The 26,208-nt window shown below is 44.2% G+C and overlaps 2 protein-coding genes across 24 annotated transcripts in view; one reads left to right on the forward strand and one right to left on the reverse strand.

Moving 5' to 3' along the window:
• Positions 1-12,523, forward strand: part of BCAN (brevican) — a 45,822-nt gene extending 33,299 nt beyond the window's left edge. For 15 of the 22 annotated variants that reach the window (XM_083716980.1, XM_083716985.1, XM_083716993.1 and 12 more), the window contains exons 8-14: positions 1,217-2,365; positions 7,219-7,326; positions 8,501-8,659; positions 9,316-9,398; positions 9,752-9,896; positions 11,761-11,943; positions 12,264-12,523. In XM_083716980.1, the coding sequence (XP_083573106.1) occupies positions 1,217-2,365; positions 7,219-7,326; positions 8,501-8,659; positions 9,316-9,398; positions 9,752-9,896; positions 11,761-11,943; positions 12,264-12,286 (1,850 nt within the window). In that variant the 3' untranslated portion in view covers positions 12,287-12,523. Of the gene's footprint in view, positions 1-1,216; positions 2,942-2,992; positions 3,157-7,218; positions 7,327-8,500; positions 8,660-9,315; positions 9,399-9,751; positions 9,897-11,760; positions 11,944-12,263 lie in introns of those variants that run through there. The other 7 variants (XM_083716982.1, XM_083716986.1, XM_083716983.1 and 4 more) reach the window with 2 other exon arrangements.
• Positions 12,524-13,795: 1,272 nt separating this feature from the next.
• Positions 13,796-24,897, reverse strand: HAPLN2 (hyaluronan and proteoglycan link protein 2). Of its 2 annotated transcripts, none has more exons than XM_083717581.1 (6): positions 23,539-24,897; positions 22,383-22,496; positions 20,481-20,834; positions 19,626-19,742; positions 18,252-18,437; positions 13,796-16,401 (listed from the first exon to the last, which is right to left on the reverse strand). In XM_083717581.1, the coding sequence occupies exons 2-6, from the start codon at positions 22,468-22,470 to the stop codon at positions 16,118-16,120; spliced, it is 1,029 nt and encodes a 342-aa protein (XP_083573707.1). In that variant the 5' UTR covers positions 22,471-22,496; positions 23,539-24,897; the 3' UTR covers positions 13,796-16,117. The 2 variants fall into 2 exon arrangements, with proteins under 2 accessions (XP_083573707.1, XP_083573706.1); XM_083717580.1 differs by having other exon boundaries at positions 23,554-24,895.
• Between the last annotated feature and the right edge of the window lie 1,311 nt (positions 24,898-26,208).

Raw genomic sequence — 26,208 nt, forward strand, 5'->3', positions numbered from 1 at the left:
CCTTCCTATCAAAGTTCCTTTTAAATGGAGATTCCAGGAAAATGAATTTTACGGTTCATTCCATAGTCAGTGAGTAAATGTGTATTGTACACCAGTACCTGACACCCAGTATTTGGTACTTTTTTGCCAATATCTGGCATGAATTGGCAGTTAACTACCTGACAGCACTGGGTAGCTAATGCGGTGCAGTATTTTGCATTTGGCAGTTTCTGGCAAATACAAGACATTTATGTTGTGCTCATCCATTCCATTCAGAATCCAAATTTTGCAATTGGTAATGGTGTCTCTCCTGTCTGCCCCCCCCCCCAATCTTATTTGAGTGCTCCATTTATGTATTTTTTTAAAAGCCCACACAAACAGAGGAGGTAAACTCTCCCACACATGCAAATGTGGACACATCATTAACCATGAAATGGGAGACACTTGCTGAATCTCACCGTTGATTAGGCCTGGGGTGACTAACTAATCATCCAGATATTGTTGACTACAACCCCCATAATTTGTAATCTGCTGGCACTGCTTGCTGCTGGAAGTTAGAATCCAACCACAACTGGGGAGTCAAGGGTTGCCTAACCCTAGAATAGATCTGCAAGTGCCTCCTGGTTTTACTTGTCTTTCTTTTCTTTCTCTCTTTATTGAATTTTAATAACAACAGACAGAAAGAAAAATTATCTTAAACATGTTAAGCTGTCAGCAATTTCCAATAAGAAAATAAAGGATATAGCTAAGCATGTGAATTACTGAGTCTATAATGAAACATACCAAAAGAGAAAGGTTGTGTGGTCCACGATTACCATCGGTTCCATGGTCTAAAGCAAAACAATTAAAATGTCTCATTTCAAAAAAGATTTAAAAGAGACCTTTAACTGTACTAAGTCCCAACGTTTGCAAAGATGTTTGGACCTGACACTGTGCTTGTGTATGAAATAAAATTAGACCAAATGGCAAGGAAGGAATCTCGAGCACTTGAACACTTAGCTTTTTCAAGAAGAGCAATTTGCCAAGTCTTGGAATATCAATAGTCTGGATAATTAAGATCAAAAGTCTTCCAAAACTTGGCAGTTGTGTTCCAGGCCACTGTCAAAAGATGCAAGGTCAGTTTCTTGTTTTTCAGATCTTGATCCAAATCTACAAACCAATTGTCTTTCTAAGTGCAGTGTCTAAGGACAATTCCCACCTTTGGGAAGATCTAATTTCCTTCCTTTCAATTTTGCAGAGGAAGAGACAGAAGAAGCCCAGAGCACCGAGGAAGATGAGATGTTTGATCTAGGCCATCCGGTAGAAGAGGAATCTGATGAAGAACAAAACCTGCCCGGGCCTTCAGAAGCAGCTCCAGAGGAGTTTGAGTCCACAGCAGAAGATGAGCTGGAAAGCACCACTCAGGCATGGTCCCAAACCTCAGACCTCAGCACATCAGAGGATGAGGATGAACCCCATGGCTTTCATGGCCCTGCAGGTTCTGCCCTAGCACCCTCTCAAGAGCATGCAGGAGAAGGCACCACTGAAGCTGATTCTTCTGACAGCCTCCCCACTAGCGGAGGAAGCCAAGCAGCAAGTGACTCTGAAGAGCTGCATAAAGACCCATCATCATCACCCTCCACCTCAGAGATTGCAGCTGAAAGGAAGGTTGTCCCTCTAGAGCAGGTGGCTCAAAATATCAGCTACAGTGATCCTGAAAAAGCTGGCATTGTTCCTCATCAGCTTGAGCACTCGGGGCTGCCTGAAAACTCCTCTGCAGCTGCTAAGCAGACCCACATGCATGTAGCCCCGCAAAGCGGGCTTGTTCCTGGGTTCACAAGCACCCACGTCCCTGGTCATCCTAGCGACTCAGTCGATGCAGAGTTTTCAGGGGCTGTGCCTCCAGGAACAGCTGCGACTGTGGAGAGGACAGCAGTGTGGAAGAGGGTGGTCCCAGAATCCTCAAGCACCACAGCTGCCAGCCTGTCTGAAGAGAGCGAGGAGCATTCTGGGTCTGCCTGGATTTCACCTGCCGTTACCACGGGGTTTGCAACTTCCAGTCCCAAAGAGGCTGTGGTTGACTCAGGACATGCAGTTAGCACCCAGCTTCTTGTGGAGGAGCATGAGACTGAGGAGGCCACTGAGAGCACCATGCCAGACCTGTCAGCAGAAGAATCAGATGAAGAAAGGGAAACCACTATGGCTGGCCCAGTGCCAACTGGAGATGGCAAAGAGCACGATGGGGAGAAAGAAGATGCCCCCTCACTTGCCGAGGTCATCTCTGGAGACATATCAGGCTCACCATTCATGAGCCCTCTGTTTACAGAGCCCTCCTTGACCACTGCCCACCCTCTACCTGTCCTGCCCACAGAAAGTGCCAGCCTTGGATCAGGTGGGAACATTACAGGTAACCCTTTTGCCTGCACTGCCTTGGTGCTCTTGGCCACTATTTTGGCTGACCTTTCCCACTAAAACCCTAATGATGTTCCCCCCAAAGCCACGCTTTTCTCTTTGTATATGTCTCTCCCACCCCCCATTTCTCCTCCCCCCCCCCCACATCACCTGGATTGGGAAAGGTATAAAGACCCAGAGAAGCACATGTTTTGTCAAACAAACAAACAAAATAGTCTTAGAGAGTGCATGCTCTTTAAATCTCTCCTACTTCTATGAAGTGTTTTAATGACTATTTCCATGAAAAACAAGCCGGGAATGAGGACAGCACTGGTCATAACAAGGAGACTAATAAAAAAGAGAGAGAAAAATTAAAAACTTTCTAGAAGAAGGCCATCTGGCTGGATGTATGTACCCTATTGTGTGTGTCTTGTGTTTTTTCCCCTCACATTGCTCCTCTGCTTATTTGTTTCCCTCCACACTAATGAATTAATATCCCTAATGTTACTTAAACCCTTGTTCAACACTGATCTTAGAGCCATATTCTCATGAGTGATGATTACAAATATTAGGTGTGTGTGTGTGTGTGTGTGTGTGAGAGAGAGAGAGAGAGAGAGAGAGAGAGAGAGAGAGAGAAAGAGAGAGAGAGAATATAGGAAGCTGTCTCATATTGATTCAGGTCATTGGTCAATCTACCTCAATATTGTCTGCATACACACTATACCTTCAAAGCACATCCTTTCTCTCAAAGAATTCTGGGCATTGTGGTCTATGGAAGCAAGCTAGAGATAAGAGGCATCCATCTCAGCCTGCCAGGAGTGGCCCAAGCCATTTTGCTGCTTGAAGCAAAGGACAAGATGGTGCATTCCTCATTCTGTGCACAAAATCTGAGTAAACTAATAGTTGAATCTTACTTCAGCGCTGGTGATGGAGCAGAGTTCTCCACCACATCCTTAAGGCAGCAAACTAGCTTAGGGGCTGCAGGGCAGACCACATGGCACACATTTTTAGCCACTGTTCACCCCTCAGAATTTGCTGCCTGAGGCACTTGCCTCACTCTCCCTCGTGGAAGGATTGGTCTTGCACCCTGCCTACTTGGTGCATGTGACATGCCTGTGGCCTTCTTTTATCCTCACAACAGCCTTAGGAGGTTGTTTAGGTTAAAGTAATGGCAACTTTCCCAAGGCCACCTTAGCATGCTTTGTGACTAAGCAAAAATTTGGAAGCATGTTGGCCTATCTAAGTCCAATACTGGCGCTGGGTGTGTGGGTGTGTGCTTGTGTGTCTATAGTTGGCATAGAAGGATTTTTTAAAGATAGTGCTGTGCATAATCTGGGCTTTCTAAGGGAAGGGACAGGAAACTATGAGCCCTCACAGAAGGATATTGTGGGGAAATTCAGTGTCTGAATAATGGGAATGGTGGAACAAAGAATTTTGCTTTCTTTTCTATGATAATAGCCAATAAATCTCCAAGGTTACTTTCAGATGATCCATTTACTGCACATTCATTCTGATTTGTTGGCGGGGAGGTTATATGATGCCACGCCAAGCAATTGTTATCTCACACATTTCATTGCATTTCTTTGTCACTTTCCTTAATGCAAAAAAGTCCAGTATAAATATTTATATATTAGAATAACAAATGCACTTTAATTGTGCCACCTGAATTTTCTGGTATGTGACTGAATCCCACTTACAAAATAGCAATGGTCTGGGAGAGCCCAAGTGTTTCTCTAGCCTGCAGCTCAGGAGATGAAGAGAAAATATGTGGTCATGTGCTCTGCTTTATAGAGGGCTTGTATGCTCAGCTCTCTGAACATGGTGAAAACTTAGAAAGTCCTCCTTGAAACAGCTGGTGCAGAGAGTTTAATCATCATCAGAATTGTCATCAGGAGGCCCTAGCACCAGATCTTTTGCACGGTCCCCCAGTCTTCTTCTCACCTTATCTATTTATCTAATTTACTTATTTTTTGTATTAAACTTAATAAAAAAATGTTTCTAAAACTGTAACATATATATATAAATTGCAGGAATAAACTGAATGCATACACAGTCACACACATTTATTCCTGTCTTAGCTTTTTGCTACACACACATACACACACACATGCTAAAAAGTAAAATTGTCAATTTTTATTAATCAAATCTTTATTGCAAGGGTTAATGAGAAGTATTAAAGCAGAAGAATAAGAGGCAGATGGAACACATTATCCAGATGTGTATAGTGGGATAAAATAAATAGAAGAGTAGCATAGAGTAAAATAAAATGGACATCAACATTTTAAAAGTTATACCAAGTCACAAACTCCGAAGAGGAAAATTACAGCACGTCTGGGGTCATTTCTTGGTGAATTTTGCTTGCGGAAACATGCAGAGTGGCAGGTGCCATAAGAAACTACACTGCCCAGCATTCTTTGGGGAAAGCCATGACTGTTTAATGATGCTTTAAATGTGTCATATGGCTGCAGCAAGGAGGCGGCAAAGGGTGATGGGCCACAAAGGGGCAAACCATCTGGTTTGGAGTCGCTGGGCATTAAGTTGTGAACCACCCTGAGATCTACAGGTGAAAGGCAGTATACAAATTGAATTGATTGATTGATTGATTGATTGATTGGTAATAAATAAGTTCTACACTACCAATATTAACTGTTTCAGTGTAAGAAGAGTCTGGCTGTGGGACCATCCAGCCTAGCATTCTACTTTCTGCAGTGACCAAGCACATACCTCCAGGAAATCCACAGCAGAACAGTAGAGCCACACTCTGCCCCTGTTGTTTGCCCCCAGCAAAGTGGCATTCTGAGATAGACCACCTCTGGACATGCAGGTTCCTGTTGAAGACATTGAAGAATCTTTCCTCCTGGAACCAAGGGACTTCAATGTATCTGAATGTTGACAGTGTTGTGATAGAAGCTTATAAAATTATAAACAGCATGGAGAAAGTGGATGGAGACATACTTGTCTCCCTCTCCCATAACACTAGAATTTAAGGATATCCAGTGAAGCTGAATATTGGAAGATACAGGACAAACAAAAGAAATGACTTATTCACAGAGCTGTGATGCTCATGTAGTTCAACTAGATGGGTAAATGGCCTGATCCAGCAAACTCTCCTTATGGTCATCTGCCCCATCTTCTCTGTGCTGAAATAGGCTTTACCTACTTTATTAATGGGACGCGGGTGGCGCTGTGGGTAAAACCTCAGCGCCTAGGACTTGCCGATCGCATGGTCGGCGGTTCGAATCCCCGCGGCAGGGTGAGCTCCCGTCGTTCGGTCCCAGCTCCTGCCCACCTAGCAGTTCGAAAGCACCCTTAAGTGCAAGTAGATAAATAGGTACCGCTTTATAGTGGGAAGGTAAACGGCGTTTCCATGTGCTGCTCTGGTGCCGGTTCGCCGGAGCAGCGTCGTCACGCTGGCCACGTGACCCGGAAATGTCTGCGGACAGCGCTGGCTCCCAGCCTCTAGAGTGAGATGAGCACACAACCCTAGAGTCTGTCAAGACTGGCCCATACGGGCAGGGGTACATTTACCTTTACCTTTACTTTATTAATATAAAGGTGATTTAAATAAAGGATAATGCAGCCTGTCAAGTAAACTATAGAGCCTTTCATGTGTTGGTTGAGAGAACTCCAGTAGAGAATTAAAACAAAATAATGCAGCCAATTAAAACATGGAAATATAGGCTGCTGGACCTTTAAAATATGCCATTCTAAGTTCCGTCCAAAGTTTCCCACTTCCCCCAGCACAGAAAAAGACCACATGCCTGGTAAGGTAAAAATGGTTTACTTACAAACTCTTCAAAAACCAGATTCATGTGCTTTTCCATACAGCAGTCAAAGAACACAGGCAGTAAAACTTATGTTAGTTCCAAAGTGGTGGAAGTTCCTAAATTATTTGCATAAGAACACAAGGGTGGCTATGTGTGTGTGCTTAAGTCATGTGGTCTGAGCTTGGAACAACCAGCTCAGACCTCTTTATACACTGGAGTGCACATGTTAGACTGAGGGAAACAATATACCTGGCTTCCTTCCTCCCATGGTGAGGGGAGAGACCTAGCTACACATGGCAGGACTCTGGCATAATACTCTCTGGCATTAACCCCTTTGTGTATTAATTACACTTAAGCATTTTGGTTATATGTGGCTGGTTATCCTACAGTATTTTAGCACTGAAGTCTTGAACTTGGCCCTGTAGGAGATTAGCAACCAGAATGGCTTGAAATGACATTTCTATTGCAGCAAATAGAAAGCCTTTTTCAAGCCTAATTCAGTGGGGGATGGAGGATTTGGGGGGTCACAACTGAATATGTAAAGGTTAAGCCTCCCCTCCCTACCTGTAACCCCCCCCCAATTGTTCATCACTTGTTGCAATTAAGCTTCAAAAAAAGCTTTTATTGGATGTTTAAAAGCCAAATTGTTGCAGGTGTGTGCGCGGTTTTTTCCTGGAGATAGCAGCAGTGTAGGGGGAAAGGTTAACTCTTGCCTCCCCAGCTAGGCCTCTCCAGAAAATCATTCCACCATTAAACATGGGGGCAGGGGGAAACGAAAACACTATTTTCAAGCCTTATTGCCGGGATAGCATACTCTTCAACATTTCTCTGATGAAAATAGGGGCATCCTATTCCCTACCTTCCAACATTCCTCCCATGAAAATAGGGACATCCTAGTGTGATGTGGGGAAGCTTGATGGGCTTTAAATGTATGGTGTGGGTCTGTTGTGAATGTGTGTGGTTGTGGTTTGCACATGGTTGCAATGTTGTGCCTGCAGCAGTTTGCAAAGGCCCCTCCTCTAAGTGGGCATGGCTCTGCCCAGCAAGTGAAGTTCCTGCCTTCATTGACTGGAGCATCCTCTTCCTGGCCATTTGCTTCCAGGTGACTGCATCCCAAACCCCTGTAGGAATGGAGGGACCTGCACTGAAGAAGGGGACCACACAGGGTGCCTTTGCCTACCAGGCTACGGAGGAGATGCTTGTGAAATCGGTGAGTAGAACAACTGAGTCTGCTGCAAGGTATATGTTTGAACCCACACGGTGCCCACCAACCACTTGTTTATGGACACTCCCAAGAGGTTTAAGATCTTTGACTGGAGTTATGTGTCCGCTATGAATACGGAGGAATAAAGGAAGACCTGTACATTACATGAAATAAAAGTGACAGAGTATACGGGTGCTGTTTCAACCAGCAAGGTTACAAAATAAGCAGACAGTAAATCTTACAGCATGTATCATACAGCATAGTTCTCTATCTTAAAGATTTAAACAGTCCTGACTTATCCCAAAAGCCTAGAGCAGTGGTTCCAAAGCTCCCCACCCCCCAGTTCCATAAACCCATCCCTGGGACCCTCAACCCCTCTATTATACAGAATAGCAGTCTGCATGTTCTCCTAAGGAAGATAGTAACTCAATAAAAGTCAGAACAGTAACCATTAATTGCACATTAATTCAAAATCCATTTAAAGCTATTTCGTTTAATTAATTCAACAAAACAGAAGGACTTTTCAAAGTGATTTATACCCCCAGCATCCCCCTGCCACCCCTTTGCCTCTTAGCATGATCCCTACACAGTACCACCACCCTCCAGAGGATGGTACCACTTGCTGGCCTAGAATGTGAGCTCGACAATTTGCCACAGCACCCACACTAAAAGCAAAGTGAGAAAGGGAAGGAGAATAGTATATCTGTCTTCAAGGAAACAGTACCTAAGCCAGGAATCAAGAGGTCTGTGCCTTTTATTTGAGAGTCATGCTCTTCCTGTCAATAGCCTTCACTGGCAAGGCTATAGCATCTCTCTCACCCATTCCAGGGAAGCTGATATTTGAGATCATTGAGGAACAAGAGAGGGGGACCCCCCTGGAACTCTGAGCTGCCCAACGTTAAAAAATCTGGACTTTAGGTTTTATTTTGGGCCATTGTTACGTTATGAAGGAGGGAGCGTTTTCCTTATAAGTGAGTGTCATAACACCTTTATTCCATTGCTTATTTCCTGCAAATTCCTGTATATTTATATTTAATATTTAATGTGAGATCTAATGGAACATTTCACACATAGTGTAGCTAAGCTGCCTTTAATCAGGTGACCTTTTTATTGCAAAGTAGGCTAGTTGATATTGCCTGTCTAACAAGCATTTTTGTCTCTCTCCTTTCTTTCTGCCAAGACCTGGAAAAATGCCGGCCTGGCTGGGACAGCTTCCAAGGGTTCTGTTACAAGCACTTCTCCACCCGGAGAAGCTGGGAGGATGCTGAGACCCAGTGCAGGAAGCTGGGAGGGCACCTGGCTAATATCATGACACCGGAAGAGCAGAACTTCATCAACAGTATGCCCGCCAGGGGTTTCAGTATCATGGGCTTAGTTAACGTGGCAGTAATCCAGCAGTACAAAAATGTGTATATTAGGGGAAAGTATGCACTCAAATTCATCAGTTAGTGAAAATAACTCTCAAAAATGCATTTTATTAGGCAAAACTGTGTACAGCGAAGTATATATTACGGAAAATGTGCACTAAAATGCACAACAATTTTTCATGAAGACTTAAACAAAATTAAACAATATAAAGAAAATGAAAAAGATTTCAGTGGTGTAGCACAGTGCAATACAGAATGAATTCTTAAAAATTGCGGGTTGGTGGGGAAACTGAATTTTATTAAACAAAATTTTGTTAAACAAAAAACAAACAAACCTAAGAAATGGAGAGAAACCAGAATTGACATTTTTGCCCTCTCCATGCCATCTCTAACAACTTCTTTCAAAGAGAGAGTTTCTATAATTTCAAATCCAAACTCAAGTAAGTATCTCTTCCCCATGAAGCCTCAAGGACACTGCAGCCCACCCTGGAACATTATCCTAGGCTGCCACCTAGAGTCATCTGATTGCACAGCAGGGCTGTTGTTAACGACTTTAAGTAGTTTCCTAATTGCCGTGTCTCTGTGCCTCATTCTTCTTCATCCATCCTCAAATCTTGTTGGCTTCTAGATAGGTACAAGGAGTATCAGTGGATCGGCCTAAATGACCGGACAATTGAAGGCGACTTCCAGTGGTCAGAGGGGAGTCCTCTGGTAAGTGATGCTTGCAAAAAAAATACTGTATTATGCATGCTTTAAAATAAATAAATAAATAAATAAATAAATAAAAACAAAGGCTTCTGTTACATGCAGATCAGTGCCTAATTATTCTGAGGAAGGTGGGTTGTAGGAACAGCATAGGAAATTGCCTTAGACCAGACTGTCAAACTCAGTATTGCCTGCACAGATTGGCAGTGCCATTCCAGGATCCCAATCCTACCTGGACATGCTATCGGAGATTAAACTTGGCTCCTTTTTGGAAGATGCCACTGGCCTGGAACAGGGACACTGTTCATGCTTGCTGTCATTTAGTGACTCTCTCTCTTTTTTCTTTCTCTCTTGGGTAGCTTTATGAGAACTGGCATCCTGGGCAGCCCGACAGCTATTTCCTGTCTGGCGAGAACTGTGTCGTGATTGTTTGGCATGACGAAGGGAAGTGGAGTGATGTGCCTTGTAACTACCACCTGTCCTATACCTGCAAAATGGGGCTGGGTAAGCCTTGAGCTCTGGGCCTTCCCAGCTGTGGCCTTTGACTCAGAATTGTTGCTCTAGTCCAAGACCAAAGGCCCACCGAGACTTGTGACGTTTGTCGTTCATGTTTTTGAACTTCAAAAGGGGGAAACAATATATACATTGTTGCAGATAATGGTCCCCAACAGGCAGCAGTTTTCAAAATGTTATTGTCTGACCCCTGGGCAGGGAGCAGAAATAAGTGCCAGCTGTGTTGCACAACCAATGATCTGTATTATACAGCTTGCAGAGACGGCTGCCATTTTTGATCAGGTATCATGATTGCAATTAAGTAAGTTTGCAAAAAAAAAAAAAAAGCATGCATGCAGTGCTCAGAGCTGTGTTGAAAAAAAAGGCACTTCTGCTTTTGTGGGTAGGTGTCCTAAATAAGGACGTGGGTGACACTGTGGGTTAAACCACAGAGCCTAGGACTTGCTGATCAGAAGCCTGGCAGTTCGAATCCCTGCGACGGGGCGAGCTCCTGTTGCTCAGTCCCTGCTCCTGCCAACCTAGCAGTTCAAAAGTACGTCAAAGTGCAAGTAGATAAATAGGTACCGCTCTGGCGGGAAGGTCAACGGCGTTTCCGTGCGCTGCTCTGGTTCTCCAGAAGTGGCTTAGTCATGCTAGCCACATGACCCAGAAACTGTACGCTGGCTCCCTCAGCCAATAAAGTGAGATGAGCGCCGCAACCCCAGAGTCGGCCATGACTGGACCTAATGGTCAGGGGTCCCTTTACCTTTTTAGCCTAAATATGTGATGCCCGTTTGTGTGAAGGTGCAAATATCTCAGAAATAGGTAGTATTAGTTCTTTTAAAACCAGGCTGAAATATTCCTCCTTCTGACATATTCTAAGTATATGTTCATAAGTAACTCACTTTTAGATGTGATAATATTTGACGATAACTTTGACAAAAGCAATTTGGACTTGCTGATGGAGGTTACGGCCATCAGTGTCTATTAGTCATAATGCTTAAATTTAGCCCCCCTGTTCAGAGGCTGCATACCTGGGTGCAAACAGGTAGGGGATGACTACCACCAGTGTGGAAACCTAAGCATCTTTTGAAAGTGATAAAAGAAAAGAGCCAACACCTTGCCTCATGAGCAGGTCAGCCCTGCCAGACACTAATGAAAAAGGGTGTGTTGCTGTGACATTAATTGCAAGCTGAATCCAAACTTTAAACAAGTCCAGGCTCAGTTTTTTATTAGCCTGGAAGTTCTGAACTGGGGAAGTTTGTCTTCGAAACTCCCTCATTTTGAGTGAATCTAATATTTGCCAACCAATTGGGATAGCACATGCTATTGTGTCCCAGGCACCAGAAAAATTGGTGGCATTGGCATGAAAGGCAAGCTGAATCTGAGTTTCTTTTTTATTTTATTTATAGAATTTCCAAATTTACAATTAATCTGACATTTTCCAATTTACAGTCACACAGTATTTGACTTCCCCTCTACCCTTCCATGGTCCCCTCTGATTATCTATTGCTGCTGCATATTATAATTAATCTATACCTTCTTCCCTCCACCTTATTCTCAGTATAGCTTTTATTGCTTTACTTACTCCAAACCTGCTAGTGTTTTAGCATGTTTACAATAATTTTTTAAGTAATCTACAAACATTATCCAATCCTCCTTGAAGGCTGTCTCATCTTGCCATCTAATTTGAATCAATCTGACTTTCTAACCAGCAGAGCTTGTAATTAGTCTGAAAGGTCCTAATTGGAGAAGTTCATACCCCAAACTCTCTCATTTTGATCGTATCATTTGTTCTGACCTTTGCTAATTTGCTGGGGCAGCACATGATTGAGAATATACTAGTAGATGTTGACCCTGTCCACCTTCTCTCCAGTGTTTTGCGGCCAACCCCCAGAGGTGGCAGATGCCCAAATATTTGGCAAACCAAAGCAGCGTTACGAAATCAACTCTGTCATCCGGTACTGGTGCCAAGAAGGGTTCACCCAGCGCCACTCCCCTGTCATCAGGTGCCAGGAGAACGGCCAGTGGGAACAGCCGTCATTCACCTGCATCCCAAGTGAGTCTTTATATGGAGATGGCTAGATCTCTATCTGCTTTGGTCTGTTTTGTGTTGTGGGAGGGGTTTAGGATGGTGGAAGGGATTGAGCTAGGAACTCTCTTGCAGGGTCTCTGGCAGCTGGGTCAGTTACCTTATTCTCTGTGAAACTGGGGCAGCTTTATAGGAAGAGGGAACAGCCAGCTGGCATCTGCTGCTTTATAGCGCCTCCACTGCAGGTGGCCAGCAGAGATACTGTAGCCTTCAGCCTAGCAGAATCCAGCAGTCTGGGAGAACCAATCAGCCCCTTTGCAACCATTCATAAGCCCACTTTTTTTCAGGGATTGATCAACCCCAGGAATGAAGATTTACCTGTGACTGTCTATCATCCCAGATTCACGAGCAAGTCAGAACTGATTTTGCATAAATCAGCATGAAAAACCAACAAGGAACAACAATGGTGCCTTCCGTTTCCCTTATTCTTTTTTATTATTGTTGTTATTATATGAGTGTATATATAAAGAAATTCTAATAACTAAATATTTCCTTTTAAAGACACCCTCTTTCTCAGCGACAATATAAAATATAACTTTTTACTTTGTGCAATGAGCATTTTTTCCTCTTCTCTCTCTCTCTGCCAAAACTGAACTAGCATGACTGTCTCTCTCATAAAGGGGTTCTATATACCAAGCTTTGGGGAGCATGTCCTTCATTTTTATCTTGTCATGCAATTCCTGGCTTCTCCAGGTAGGGCTAGGAAGGAAACCCTGCCTGAAACCCTGGAGACCAAGGCCCCATCCACACCTCAACTTAATGTGGAATATGTGCCCCTTCCATGTGTTCCCCCTCATTTGTACAATCTTCACCGGAAGCAGCTGTTTTCTCCAGGTTTCTCCCTGCTAAATCCAGTTTCCCTGCCCTTGGGAAATCCTGTTTCCTCCTAACTATATATTAAAAGGTGAAACTAGTCATTCATCATAAAGCAAAGACTGGCCCAAACTAGCTGAATGACTGTATCCAAACAAAAGTATCAGCACGTGGGCTGTCCTTGCTAAGAACCAGTGTAGGGTGGGGTGGGTGGAAAGAAGGATGAAATAACATAAGAAGAGCCTGCTGGATCAGGCCATTGGCCCATCTAGTCCAGCAGCCTGTTCTCAACTGGCCAACCAGATGCCCCAATGGGAAACCCATAAGCAGGACCTAAGTACAAGAGCCCTCTCCCCTCCTGTGGTTGCCAGCAACTGGTATTTTAAAGCATTACTGCCTCTGACAATGGAGGCAGAGCATATCTATCATGGCTAGCAGCCATGGATACCCCTCTCCTCCATAAATTTGTCTTATACTCTTTTAAGGCTGTCACTACTTCCTGTGAGAGCAAGTTCCATAGATTAATAATGTGCTGCGTGAATAAATAATTTCTTTTATCTGTTCTGAATCTTCCAACTTTCAGTTTCACCGGATAGCCACATGTTCTAGTGTTATGAGAGAGAAAAACTTTTCTGTGTTCCCTTTTTTCATGCTGTGCATAATTTTATAAATTTCTATCATGTCACCTTTTACAGTACTTGCCTTTTCTCTAAACTAAAAAGTCCCAGATGTTGCAACCTTTCTTCATAGAAGTTGCCCTTTTCTGAACCTTCTGAAGAAGGTTGGGCATCTGTCATGGAGAATGAGAGATGGAAGAAGGAACTGAAAATCTCCTGGTGGTGCAGACTACAACTGCATTCAGCTAGCTGGTTCTTTCCACCACGCTGGCAGGCAGGGGGCTGGGGTGGAGAATAGCTAACTTTCTATAAACTTTTCTGATGTGCAATGGGATTCAATGGCTCTCTTTCCCTGAAGAAAGATTCTGTTAATCACAGCCACAACGCTCTTCATTCCTTCCTCAGCATGTTTATTTAGAAGTAAGTCCCAAGTTTGAGGGTACAAAGCCCTCTGCACATGCACAATGAAACTGAATATTTTATGTATTTACATTTACTTATTAAAATGTCCCTTTGCATCCATGTGCAAGAAAGCACATATCACTAAGTGTGATTAGTCTCAGAATGGAACACTCTGGACCAGTCTTCATCAACCTAGTGTCCTCCAGATGTTGTTGGACTACAACTTCCATCCAGTCAGCACATTGTAATCCAGTTTGGAGGGTACCAGATTGGCAAATGTTATTCTAAGCCATCTTCTAGAACTAATATGACAGTTAAGAGCCTCCTTACATTGTGTTATTTTGAGATTGACCTAGATCATACTCTTCCTCCAACAGCCAGATACCTTTGAGAAGCATAAAAGCAGAATGCAAAAACAACACCCCTTTGTTGTTTCTGTCTTAGCACCTGCTATTCAGAAGTGTATAATGCCTCTGAATATGGAAGGCCAATTGGCTACTGTAGCTAACAAGCAGGACCTGCAACAGAAACTTGCATGGTGTGTTCCTGTTCCAGGTTCCAACCAGCCAGCTTTTTTTTAGGGTACTCCATTCCATTTCCCAGCATCCCAACCCGATTTTCCATTCCTCCTATATACACACAACAGGCAGTCAACATGCCATGCCTATTGAGCATGCTGAGTCTCCACTTGGCTGTTGCGGGAGGGGATTCCTTCCTCCTTTAGGTTTCACCCTATACAATTTGCCTAAGCAAGACTTAAAAAAAAATGAATGGATGTTTGTCAAACTTTTTCATCTTTGGTGTTGAACACTAAAAAAGTGGTCTCTGGATGGGGAGATGTGGCTGAGGTTTCATGCTGATTGGAAAATGTGGGCATCCAGCATTTGCCAAAGACTCACACTTCTTATACACACATATTTCCTTTGCTCTTTCTAGGCACGGTCCACTCTTAAAAGCACTGTGTCTGAGCACCATTTTTTCTCCGGAGCTTTCCCTGCAAAATCCTGAATCAGAGCAAATGGCAATCCGCAGACACCCTAAATTGCTGTTTGCTCCAATTGAGCACTAAAGAGCAGTTTTTGCATGGAAAGCTCTAGAGAGGGAAAAAGAGCCCTCAGACACAGAGCTTTAAAGCATGGACCTGTGCCTGGAAAGAGCAAGGCAAAAGGTAAGTGTGATGAAGGCGGGAAAACAGCCACACAGACAGATGTCCAAGACTTGTTGCCAGACAAACTGCCCTCTGCTCCTTCTAGCTTTCCCTGCATCCATGTCTAGAATGGTGCATTGTTTCCTGTGCTCCTGATGGAATTTTATGCAGCAGACCTCTTCTCTTTACAGAAGTCGAAATTTGCCTCCTGCTTTTTGGAATGGATCACCTGGCTCCTGATTCCTTCCCCATAACTCCTGGCTGCCCCACCATTTTCCAGATTTCACACTCGATCCACATCTTGTTTCTGTTCCCAGATCTCAAATAAAATCCTGTGTTCACAAACAATTTCCATCAGCCCCATCTGCTTAGACTCCCAATTCCAATCAGCCCCAGACTCCTAGGAAGTGTCCTTGATCTCTGATAATTTAAAGAACTACAATATCACTTTAACCAGTCAAGACTTCCTCCAAATAATTCTAGATGGGCCCAAGTGTCAGTAGGTGACTGAGGTGGGCAGGATACCTTTCTTCAAAACTGGAGGTTGTATGAAGTCAGGAAGAATAAAAATCAAGATTCCAGGTTTAGATATTTTTAAAAAGAATACTTAATACGGTAGTGAAGCAATGGTTGGGTTTGCAAGCAAATGTCCATATTAACAGGACATTTGTTGTAAAGTTAGTGCCTGTTTAGGAGGTATTCACTTTATTACTAAAAGCAGTCAAGTATTGCATTAATTAGGGCAAGATAATGGGATCCCGCACACTGAGAACAAACTAGTTCTGAGTGTGCATGTAAACAGGCACAGAGAGAGAGACATAGACCCCAAGTGTCAGTAGTGGGTGGGACATCTCTCTCCAAACCTAGGAAAAATGTAGAGGTTGTACAAATTCAAGAAGAAAAAGTCAGAACAAGGCTCCAAAAATACCTACACTTGAATACACAAAGGCAGTTTGTGTGATTCCAAAGCCTGTGACCTATGAACTCCATCCTTAGATTAAGATAGGGATCATGGAAAAGTCATGGTGAGGAAAAGCCCCTGTGCGATGTCATACCAACACCTTCCAAGAAATCTTTTGCAAAAGGGTTGTATATGTGTCATTTTGTGTGGTCCTCTTTGGGCCTAGCTGGCATCTAAACTTCTCTGTCTCTCTCATCCTCTCTACTTCACTGAGAAGCAGTAGACTCCATATTTCTTCCGTAACTTGCTGGGAAATCCAAAGCTGTGGACGCTGGGATTTGTGAGTCCCCCGCAGTGGGCACGGGGAATGTTGATCGGAAAGCGCACACTGCCGTCATCAAGCCAGCCTCCGTCACAGCGGTCCAGCTGGGAGAATTTCCACGCAGCGTACAGCTGCCCGACTTTGGCGATGGCAGCCCTGTCATTGCGGCAGGCTTGAGTGGCTTCCTTGAAATTCATGTGGCCCCGGATGAAATAGACCCGGCCTGGGTAGAGGAGCAGAGGGGGAAGAAGCAGAAGCAGGAAATGATGTTGAGGGAGTTAGAGTCAATGCACAAAGGATTTAGCTACGACCCGGCTGGACTACTGTAATATGCTCAATATGGGGCTGCCCTTGAAAAGTGTTCAAAAGCTTCAGCTAGTCCAAAATGCTGCAGCCAAACTGCTGACTGGAGCCACAGGGAATAGGTTACTCCTTTGCTAAAACAATTTCACTGGCTACCAGTCCATTTCTGGGCACAAAGTGCTGGTTATGACTTATAAAGCCCTAAATGGCTTGAAACCCAAGCCACCTTAAAGTTTATATCTTCCTATACAAATCTGCCTTGGTGCCAAGATCCTTCTATCTGTCCCATAAACATGATTTGTGATGACCTGAGAGAGAGCCTTTTCTGTGGCTGCTCCCAGGTTGTGGGATTCCCTCCCAAGAGAGGCTAGACTGGTTCCCTCTTTGTATCCCCTTCTGCCGGCACGCTGAGACCTTCCTGTTCAGACAGGCCTTTGGAAACTAAGGGAAAGACAAAGCTGATCACTGGCCGCCATCAGAGCAAACTGTGTTTTAATTGCTGGTTTGAAATGTGCCTTGAATCCCGGTCTGAGAAAGGCCAATAGAAATGCATTCAATAAATAATATAGGAGAATTGCACAGTTTGTGGAAACTGCCAGGGTATGAAAAGACTTGCAAATGGCAGGGAGCAGGGCAGAAAGACTACAAGCCCCAGTACTCATTAGTTCCTTCCTGCTCAGCATTAAAATCTGAGGAACTGGAATAATATTTTAACAGGTATCCTACACATTGTTGCACACACCCCAATCTCTAGGTAGTGAGAGACTCCGGGGACGCCTGTGTATTCCCATAGTTTGGTTTCCTTGGAATGAAGGTCGATGGAGATTATGGTATCTTTAGGATATATGGTTTTATTTACACATAGATACAACATATATACTCCCTAGGATGGAGGGGCACACAGCAATAATGCTCCAACAGATCTTGCTTCCCCATTAGTTTTCCAGGTATATCTCGCAGCCACAGCTTTGGAATCTAGCACAAGAGCAAGACAAGCCTCCTAGGATGATGTAGCCTCCACGCAGGGTGTGTGTGTGGGGGGGAAGGACCACCCATTTGTCTATATGGCAACCTTCTTGAGCATGTAAATGATGGTACTTAACTAGCCAGCCAAGGTCACTACTTTAACAAAAATTGGTTCAGCAGGTTCCTCTCATAGATTCTGACCCCACATACACAGGATCACAGGTTTGGAAGGGACCCACAAGAATCAACAGATAATTTCTAAAGAATGAAGGTGGTGGAATAGAAGCCGCTTTGGTAGGGGGAGGAAATATTTCATCAAAATTGTTTTGGCATAGTGCTACTTTAGACAAGTCACTCATTATTTCAAAATTAAAAAGACTAGAAAAATAAAGCATAAAATATATGGCATTTTCATGTCATAAAATTGAATTTTTTTGTTTATAACTTATGAGATGGTTTATATGGGATAGGAATGGGGGTGAGGGAGAGCTTAAGGGTATGTTACAAGTCTGTGTCAAGCCCAAACAAATTATGCTTGGGTGCTTGGTTTGGGAAAGGTTATGAAACCTAGAGCCCTAGCCTCACAACACTCTTACGAGGCAGAATGCCACTTTTTACTGAAAGGTGAAAGGACCCAGGAGAGAACAAACTGCTTGTCCAGAGATGAACACAGAGTCCAGGAAACAACTGCTGAGAACCATTAATCTGAGCTACGTAAACAAGTTTATTTCTAACAGTAGGGACTAGAAATTTGCTTCGTATATGAATCATGCCAAGCCTCTGGCTTGGTCTGCACCCACATACCTTTCACAGCCGAACTGAAACAGAAGGCATCAAACCGATCTTTCAGCTTGTCCCTGGCGCCATAACTTCGAACCCCTGGGAGAAGAAGACGTCCCCCACAGGGCTCGCGGGAGTTAATGATGGGGTAATGGACTGTTCCTTCCATGACCCATCCTGCGTTGCACCAGTCCAGCCCTTCTGTCCAAGCTAAATGCAGAGGAAGCAACAAATGCAATACAACAAGTTAACTGAGCACCAATTGCTTCCTCTGGTCCATTGCCTGCACCTTGAAGCAACATCCATCAACCAGTCAGGGGATGCTTGTTCTCACCATCTCTATGTATGCCAGAACAAGCTTCATCAGGTTGTTTCTAGAAGCGCAAGGTGGAGGATAACAAAAACAAGCAATCAGTCAAGAAATAAAGGAGGGCATTTCAGGGTTTCCCTTTTCCTTTCGGAAGGAGAAAGAGTCATGAGCGTTTCTTATTCATTCCAAAAATTAAAAAAAGACACAGTTTGGCTGAAACACAAACAAAGGCTTTGTCCATTTTTAGATGGTTTCGGGGCAGTCACACACAATCTGACTTTCAGTACTGCTGCCTTGTTTCCCATCAGTGCCAGTCTTGTAGCTTCCTCCTGGAATCCTGTATTTTTTATGCCACAAACATTTTTGGTGTTTGGTTTTTATTCCTGTCCTGCTTTTGTTGCACTATCCTGCAGGATGGAAATAATGTAAAACTGGGGAAACATTGGAGAAGAACTAATAAACCAAAATGATGTGTGGATGGTCCAGTATAAATCAACCATGAATGTGCCTATAGTATCAATGACATGTCACAAAAATGCACCTACAAAACCCCCCTGCCAATTTGGAGGGCCCTTGGAACTTTCAGAGGAGCTATTTGTTTATTTGTAAAAAATAGTTATATATTGCTATTCATATTTTTTTAAAAAATATTAAAGTGATTTACAACAATTGTACATAAAACCACACAATAAAAAGCACATAAAAAAATAAAATCAGAAATGAACTTAACAACTGTGGAAAATTTTATTATTAATTGCCTGCATAAACTGGACGGAATAGAAAAGTTTTCATTTGAACGTTTAAAAGCTAAGACAGAATGCGCCTGCTGAATTTCAACTGGCAGATTGTTCCACAAGACTGGGGCCTCTTCAGCAACCACAACATCATAGCTGTTTGTTTATTAAAACATTTATATACCACCCCTCATTTTTAAAAATCTCATATCCAAAATAACAAAACATGAAGAAAACCTCACTGAAGAACAGCTATGACACAGCAGCAAATAAACCCCACAACCAAAACAAAGCAAAGCAGTAAAAACCATCCCTAGCAGATGAGTAAGAAAACAACAGCAAAAATTGGGTTACCTTTATAAAGTTGTCCATAGCTTGCCAGGCGAGAGTCCTGCTCTTGACAAGCTTTTTTGGCCTCAAAATAGTTGAATTTGTAGCGCCCTTGGCTGGTCTGGTAGGGGAAGACAATTCCTGGAGAGAAGGAGTAAGAGAATTTGGGGGAGGAGGTGAGTAGGGGGTGATGAGCCTTGAATTACCTTTTTAAAAATAAGTATTTCATTATTAAATTTATTTGAAAGTACAAACTGAAAATAAAAGGCAGAGGCTGAGTGTTAACATAACAGGCTTAGGATTGCTCAGTAACTATACATAGTGGTAATCTTAACATTGGCCCCACTTACACTATACATTTAAAGCATTGAGAGGCAGTGAGCTTCATTGCCAGCTAGTGGGGATTTGAATGCTGATCTCTCCCAAGTCCTAGTCTGACACTCTAACCACTACACAACACTGGCTTATACTTGCACACTGGTTCCAACCTGTCTTGCAAGGCCTCCATAGATCTATATTTTGCAAATTGCCCTGTGATCTTCGGAAGAGCAGTATATAAATTTAATTTAATTGAAGAAGAAGAGGAAGAAGAAGAAGAGTATCACTGCCCAAAGGAGTCTCAAAGCGGCTAACATTCTCCTTTCCCTTCCTCCCCCACAACAAACACACTGTGAGGTGAGTGGGGCTGAGAGACTTCAGAGAAGTGTGACTGGCCCAAGGTCACCCAGCAGCTGCATGTGGAGGAGCGGAGATGCGAACCCGGTTCCCCAAATTACGAGTCTACCGCTCTTAACCACTACACCACATTGGCTCTCTAGAAGAAGAAGAAGACGACGACTTCTCATGCCCTCAGGAATATGGCCGCACCAGTCCCCTTACCATCTAACTGCAGGACCAGAGATATGCTCTCATCCTCCAGGCCGTTGATCAGCTGGCAGCGGTAGCGCCCCTCATCATCCAGCGCCACGTCAGAGATGGTCAGCGAGGCATCGTAGCGGTGGCTGCGCCTCAGGCGGGCCCGGCTGCCCAGCGGGCCATAGGTTTTGTGGTGCACCCCGTTGGTGATCAGGATGACAACCTCCATGTATTCGGCCGGCTCCACTTTGCTCCACCTGACTTTGTAGTTTTGGGGTAGCGTCCTCAGGATGCAGGGCAGGGTGACGGTGGCTCCTCTCTGAGTGTGCACTAGCTTGGTCATTGGCTGCAGCAGGTATTGGAGGGGCGCTGGTGTTGCTGTGGGTGAGAGGGAAGGAAGGAAGGAAGGAAGGAAGGAAGGAAGGAAGGAAGGAAGGCCACTTCAGTACAGCCACATCCGCACCATACCTTTAAAGCACTATGGCGCCACTTAAACAGGCATGGCTTCCCTCAAAGAATCCTGGGAACTGTTTTTTCTTAAAGGTCCTGAGTGCTGTTAGGGGACCCCCTATTACCTCCACAGAGCTACTATTCCCAGAGTTCCTTGTGAAGCAAGGTAGAAATTCTGCAAACCCCGTTTTCAGGAAAGCCAGGGCGTCCTGACCACAAAGCGAGAAAGAAGCAGTTGTTAGCAGGAACCTAAGGGCTGAATGGTACAGTGGAAAATAACTCCAGAAAAGGTGCATACAGCAAAACAAACAAACAAAAAAAAACCTTGGGTTGTGTTTTAAGAGACTCTGGTTGGAGGTGGTGGACTGGCAGAAGGTGGTTGGTCGGCTAGAGGATGAAACAGCTTAAGTAAAAGGCGAAAGATTTATTCGCTCTGAGGAGAAACCAGAGTGCCACAGCATGAACCACAAAAATCATGCATCCACTGTTTTGTTTAGAATATTTTTTTCTTGTTTTCCTCCTCTAAAAACTACATGCATGTTATGGTCTGGTGCGTGTTATAGAGCAAAAAATACAGTATACTGTATTTTATGTTATACTGTATTTTATGCTGCTTCTATGTTGTATTACAAATAAGTGTTTCAAATTTGTTGTTAGCCACCCTGAGCCCGGTTTTCTGAACCGGGAAGGGCGGGGTATAAATAAAAAAATATTATTAGTTATTTTTTAAAAAACAGCTTAGATGATGTATTTTTCCTAGACACAATGTGCCATAATGGAAATGCATTACTGAATAAAGTCTGATAAACTGGGAATTTGGGGTGAGCCTCTGTATTGAACCCACAAAAGGAATTTTCTCCTTCAGAAGAGGAAGTTGTATTTCTGTGATAGGAATAGTGGCCTCCTGACAACTCTCAGCACCCTTCACAAACCTCAGCTCCTTGAATTATTTGGCCCTGATTTATTTATTTATTTTAAATATTGCCAGGACAGTGTTTTAGTGCTAAATAAACTGTTGATAAAAGTGAGGTGTGTCATAGAATGGTGGCCATTGCAAGGGTTAAAATTGAATGTGTGCTGAGCCATGATATATGGCTTTGGGTGTGGGGCAGATGAAGGGCTGAGAGGGCTGTTGGAGGCCCCAACAATCAGCTGATCATCCACATAGGTAAAAACAGGCAACCTGACCTCATTGTGAGATGGGCATTTATTCAAAATCCACTTAAAATGATTTAGCATGATTAACAAATTCCAAAAAGTCGATGAACGTGACCTGTGATACCAGCTTCTCAAAGTCTGATAGCCATTTATGCTTCCAGTGCCCCTCTGCCACCCCCTTCCTTCTCACCACCCCCTAGTTAATCCCCCCAGGAGGCATTACCCACCAACTTTGGGAACCACTGTGCTCAGAGATCCAGTGGTAATGTGCAAAATCAGGCAGAGTCATCTCTGTGTGTTTGTATGTGTCTTACACACCTGGATTTCCAGTTGGCTTTTGGTAAATAGCGGGGATTTCCGGAAGAGAGGAGAGACATAAGGAAGCCAAGATCAGGATCTGGTGCATACTTCAAAGGCAGAGGAGGGCCTTGCCTGAAAAATGAGTGGCAATTGAGAAGGATCCCCCCAGCCCTCTCACATGCACATACTGACAAATACACTTCCACTATGAGCAACATAACTGCCTGCTGGATCTGGCCCATGGACCATCTAGCTCAGCATCCTGTTCTCACAGTGGCCAACCAAATACTTGCAGAAAACCAGCAAGCAGGAGCCAAGCACAAGGGCTCCACCCCCCACCCCACTATGGCTTCTAGCAACTGGTATTCAGAAGCATTACTGCCTTTGATTGACTAGGCAGAGCTTAGCCAACATGGCTAGCAGCCATGGACAGCCTCCCCCTCCATGAATTTGTCTAATACTCTTTCAAAGCCATTCAAGTTTGTGGAAATCGCTCCCTCATGTGGGAGGGAGTTCCACAGTTTAACTATGCACTGCAAGAGCAAGTACTTTCTTTTATCTCTCCTGAATCTTCCAACATTCAGCTTCATTGGATAGTCTCCATTGGGTTCTAGTATTATGAGAAGGGGGGACGAACTTTCCCCTCTCCACTTTCCCCATGCCAAGCATCAACTTCTATCATGTTACCTCTGACTCACCTTTTTCCTAAACTAAGAAGTCCCAGACACTTTCCACGTAGGGGAGTTGTTCCTGGGTGTTCCTTTTCTAGCATCTAGTTTCTAACAAGGACAGCCAGAGATCCCCAAGGAAATTCATGAGCTTGAAAATTCTAGACCAACCTTCCTCAACTTCCTCTTCCAGTTGCTTTAGACTACAGCTCCCATCAGCCCCAGCCAGCACAGCTGTTTTCGCAGCAGCCAACCAGATGCCCCAACAGAAAGCTCACAAACAGGACCTGAGAGCAACAATACTCTCCCCACTGGTGGTTTCCACCAGCTGGTATTCAGAGGCATATTGTCTCTGATAGTGGAGGCAAAACATAGCCATTGATAGCCTTATCTTCCATGAATTCATCTCATCCCTTTTTTTAAAGCTGTCCAGATCAATGACCATCATCATCACAACCATTCATACACCACAAGTAGAGAACAGAGAGAATCAGAGAAGGTCCCACCATCCGTTACCATACCTCTCTAGAAAGACAGGTAAATTGTCCAGCCACTTTGACAATATTGCAACGGAAGCTGTCAGGAGACACCGAACCTGTAGCTTCTCATGAGAGTACAAAACCAATCCAGGGACACATCTCCATGGAGTGCTGAACTGTTGTTCCTCTTAATCCAGCCTCATAGTCAACATCTCCCATCCCCACCGCACAGATCATAGAGAAGAATGGAAGTCCATCTCTGCCAATGTCACTAAGACAAGTTCTCCGGATGAGAAGCATTCCATCTCCCAGTAGGAACACAGGTGACCATGTCAATGCCAGTTGGACCTCACAAAGACATCCTTATGGTGGCGGTGGAGAGGTTGGCCAAGGAAGATGATAGTGATGCCCCACTTAGGATGACGATGTCTGATTTTCCCTCATCCTTCTTCTGAATCCTTTCCTGCTGCCTCTCTTTCTCTCCTCTGGATGTGAGGTCCCGTCAACAGTTTGCACATTTTTCTGTTTTGTTTACCCCGCCCCAAGAATACATTAAAACGAAAGAAAGAAAGCAGAAACAGATTCTCATTGTTCTGCTTGGCAAACAGAACAACCCTCATCAAACAAGCTTGTCTTTATTCCAGGGGAATTCAGACAAAATGTCAACACAGCCCTCATGCTGGCTTCTGGCATCTTCCATGGTCCCACTCCTCACACAGAAGATCTTAGTAAACAAGCCAATGTGCCTTTTTTGTGGGGGGAGGCTGAAGCTCCAGAGAGTTTCCCACAATGCACCACATCCTAAAGCTGTGTCCAAATTCCAAATTATTATTCTAGCCACTGAAGAGGCCAATTCTCACAGAATGCCTCAGACTAGCTATGTTAGTCATTCTGGTGGGAATCCAAGTGGTCATCTTGGAATAGATGCTCTCAGCCTTGGGAGCTTATGATTCCCAATTGCTTTGAGGTTTTTGGATATTAGTCAGCGGTTCTTCATTTTTGAACACCGGCCATACAGGCCACCTACAGATGGCAACATTCAGCCACAGCCCATCCAGAGGCAGCCGATAGGGCTAAATTTGTGGGGTGAAGGTGGAAAATGTGACTTGCCCTTTCTCTGTATGTGGGACCCAGTTGCTAGGTAAGGAGCCCTGACTTCATTCCTAGAAGGAAACAGCTCAAGATTGATATGTGTTTTGAACTCCTGATCAAAACATTATTGTTGTCAAAGCATTCGGTTATTCCTGATTTTATCTTTTCAGCGTTTTAAAGAGGGCTTTTTTAGTGATCATTTTATTGTTTTATTCTCTTTGTAAAGTGCTTTGAGGTTGTTGTTTTTAACAATCAAGTGGTGTGTAAATTTTACTAAACAAATAAATAAGCTTTTGCTGCCAACGTTCTGTGATGGATTAGATGGTGTAAACCTGACATATCTGCATAATTTTGATGCAATTTCTGTGACTGATTCCCGTCGCAAAAAACTGTGGGTGAGATGGAGAGAAAGAGAGACCTAATTCTGTCAGCAGGGAAGGGACTGTCTTGTTATTTTTCTCATGAAAGCTGCATTGGGAGCCTTTTTAAAACTGAAAAGAGGGGTTAAAATGCTCTAAGTAAATAGATGACAACAACAACAACAACAACAACAACTTATATGCTGCCCATCTGACTGGGTTGCCCCAGCCACTCTGGGTGACTTTCAAAAATTTAAAACATTTAAAACACAGTAAAACACCAAACATTAAAAACTTCCTTAAGGCTGCCTTCAGATGTCTTCTAAAAGCCAGATAGTTGTTTATTTCCTTGACATCTGATGGAAGGACATTCCACAGGGCAGGACTGACTACCAAGAAGGCTCTCTGTCTGCTTCCCTGTAATCTCACTTCTCCACTGAGGGAACTACCAGAAGGCCCTTGGAGCTGAATCTCAGTGTCTGGGCTCAACAATGGGCAGCGGCGTAGCTAGCTGCTTGGGCTCCCGTGGTGGTGCAAATGCCCTGCACCCGGGGGCGGGGCAAGCCACCCATGGGGCGGGGCAAACCGAGGCAGAGCACACTGCATGGAAACTCCACGGAGTCTGCAAGCCCCATGTTGCCGTTTCGGGCAGCCCGGAGCCTGCAGGTGCCCGAGCCACCGTGTCACTTCCCAGGACAGACATGTGGCTCGGGCGCACTGCAGGCCAGGCCCCGCGGTCACCCCCATCAGTGATGACACCTGGGGCGGTCCGCACCCACCATACACCCCTTCCTACACCACCAACAATGGGGGTGGAAATGCTCCTTCAGGTATACAGGGCCAAAGCCATTAAGGGCTTTAAAGGTCAGCACCAACACTTTGAATTGTGCTCAAAAATGTACTGGGAACCAATGTATATCTTTTAGGACCGGTGTTATATGGTTGTTGTTGTTGTTTAGTCGTGTCCGACTCTTCGTGACCCCAAGAACCAGAGCACGCCAGGCACTCCTGTCTTCCACTGCCTCCCGCAGTTTGGTCAAACTCATGTTCGTAGCTTCGAGAACACTGTCCAACCATCTCGTCCTCTGTCGTCCCCTTCTCCTTGTGCCCTCATTCTTGTTATATGGTACCAGGCACCAATCTAGCTGCTGCATTCTGGATTAGTTGTAGTTTCTGAGTCACCTTCAAAGGTAGCCCTACGTAGAGTGCATTGCAGTAGTCTAAGCAGGAGATAACCAGGGCACTG

The sequence above is a fragment of the Podarcis gaigeae genome (genome assembly GCF_964106915.1).
Source record: "Podarcis gaigeae genome assembly, chromosome: 16".
Classification (NCBI taxonomy): Eukaryota; Metazoa; Chordata; class Lepidosauria; order Squamata; family Lacertidae; genus Podarcis; species Podarcis gaigeae.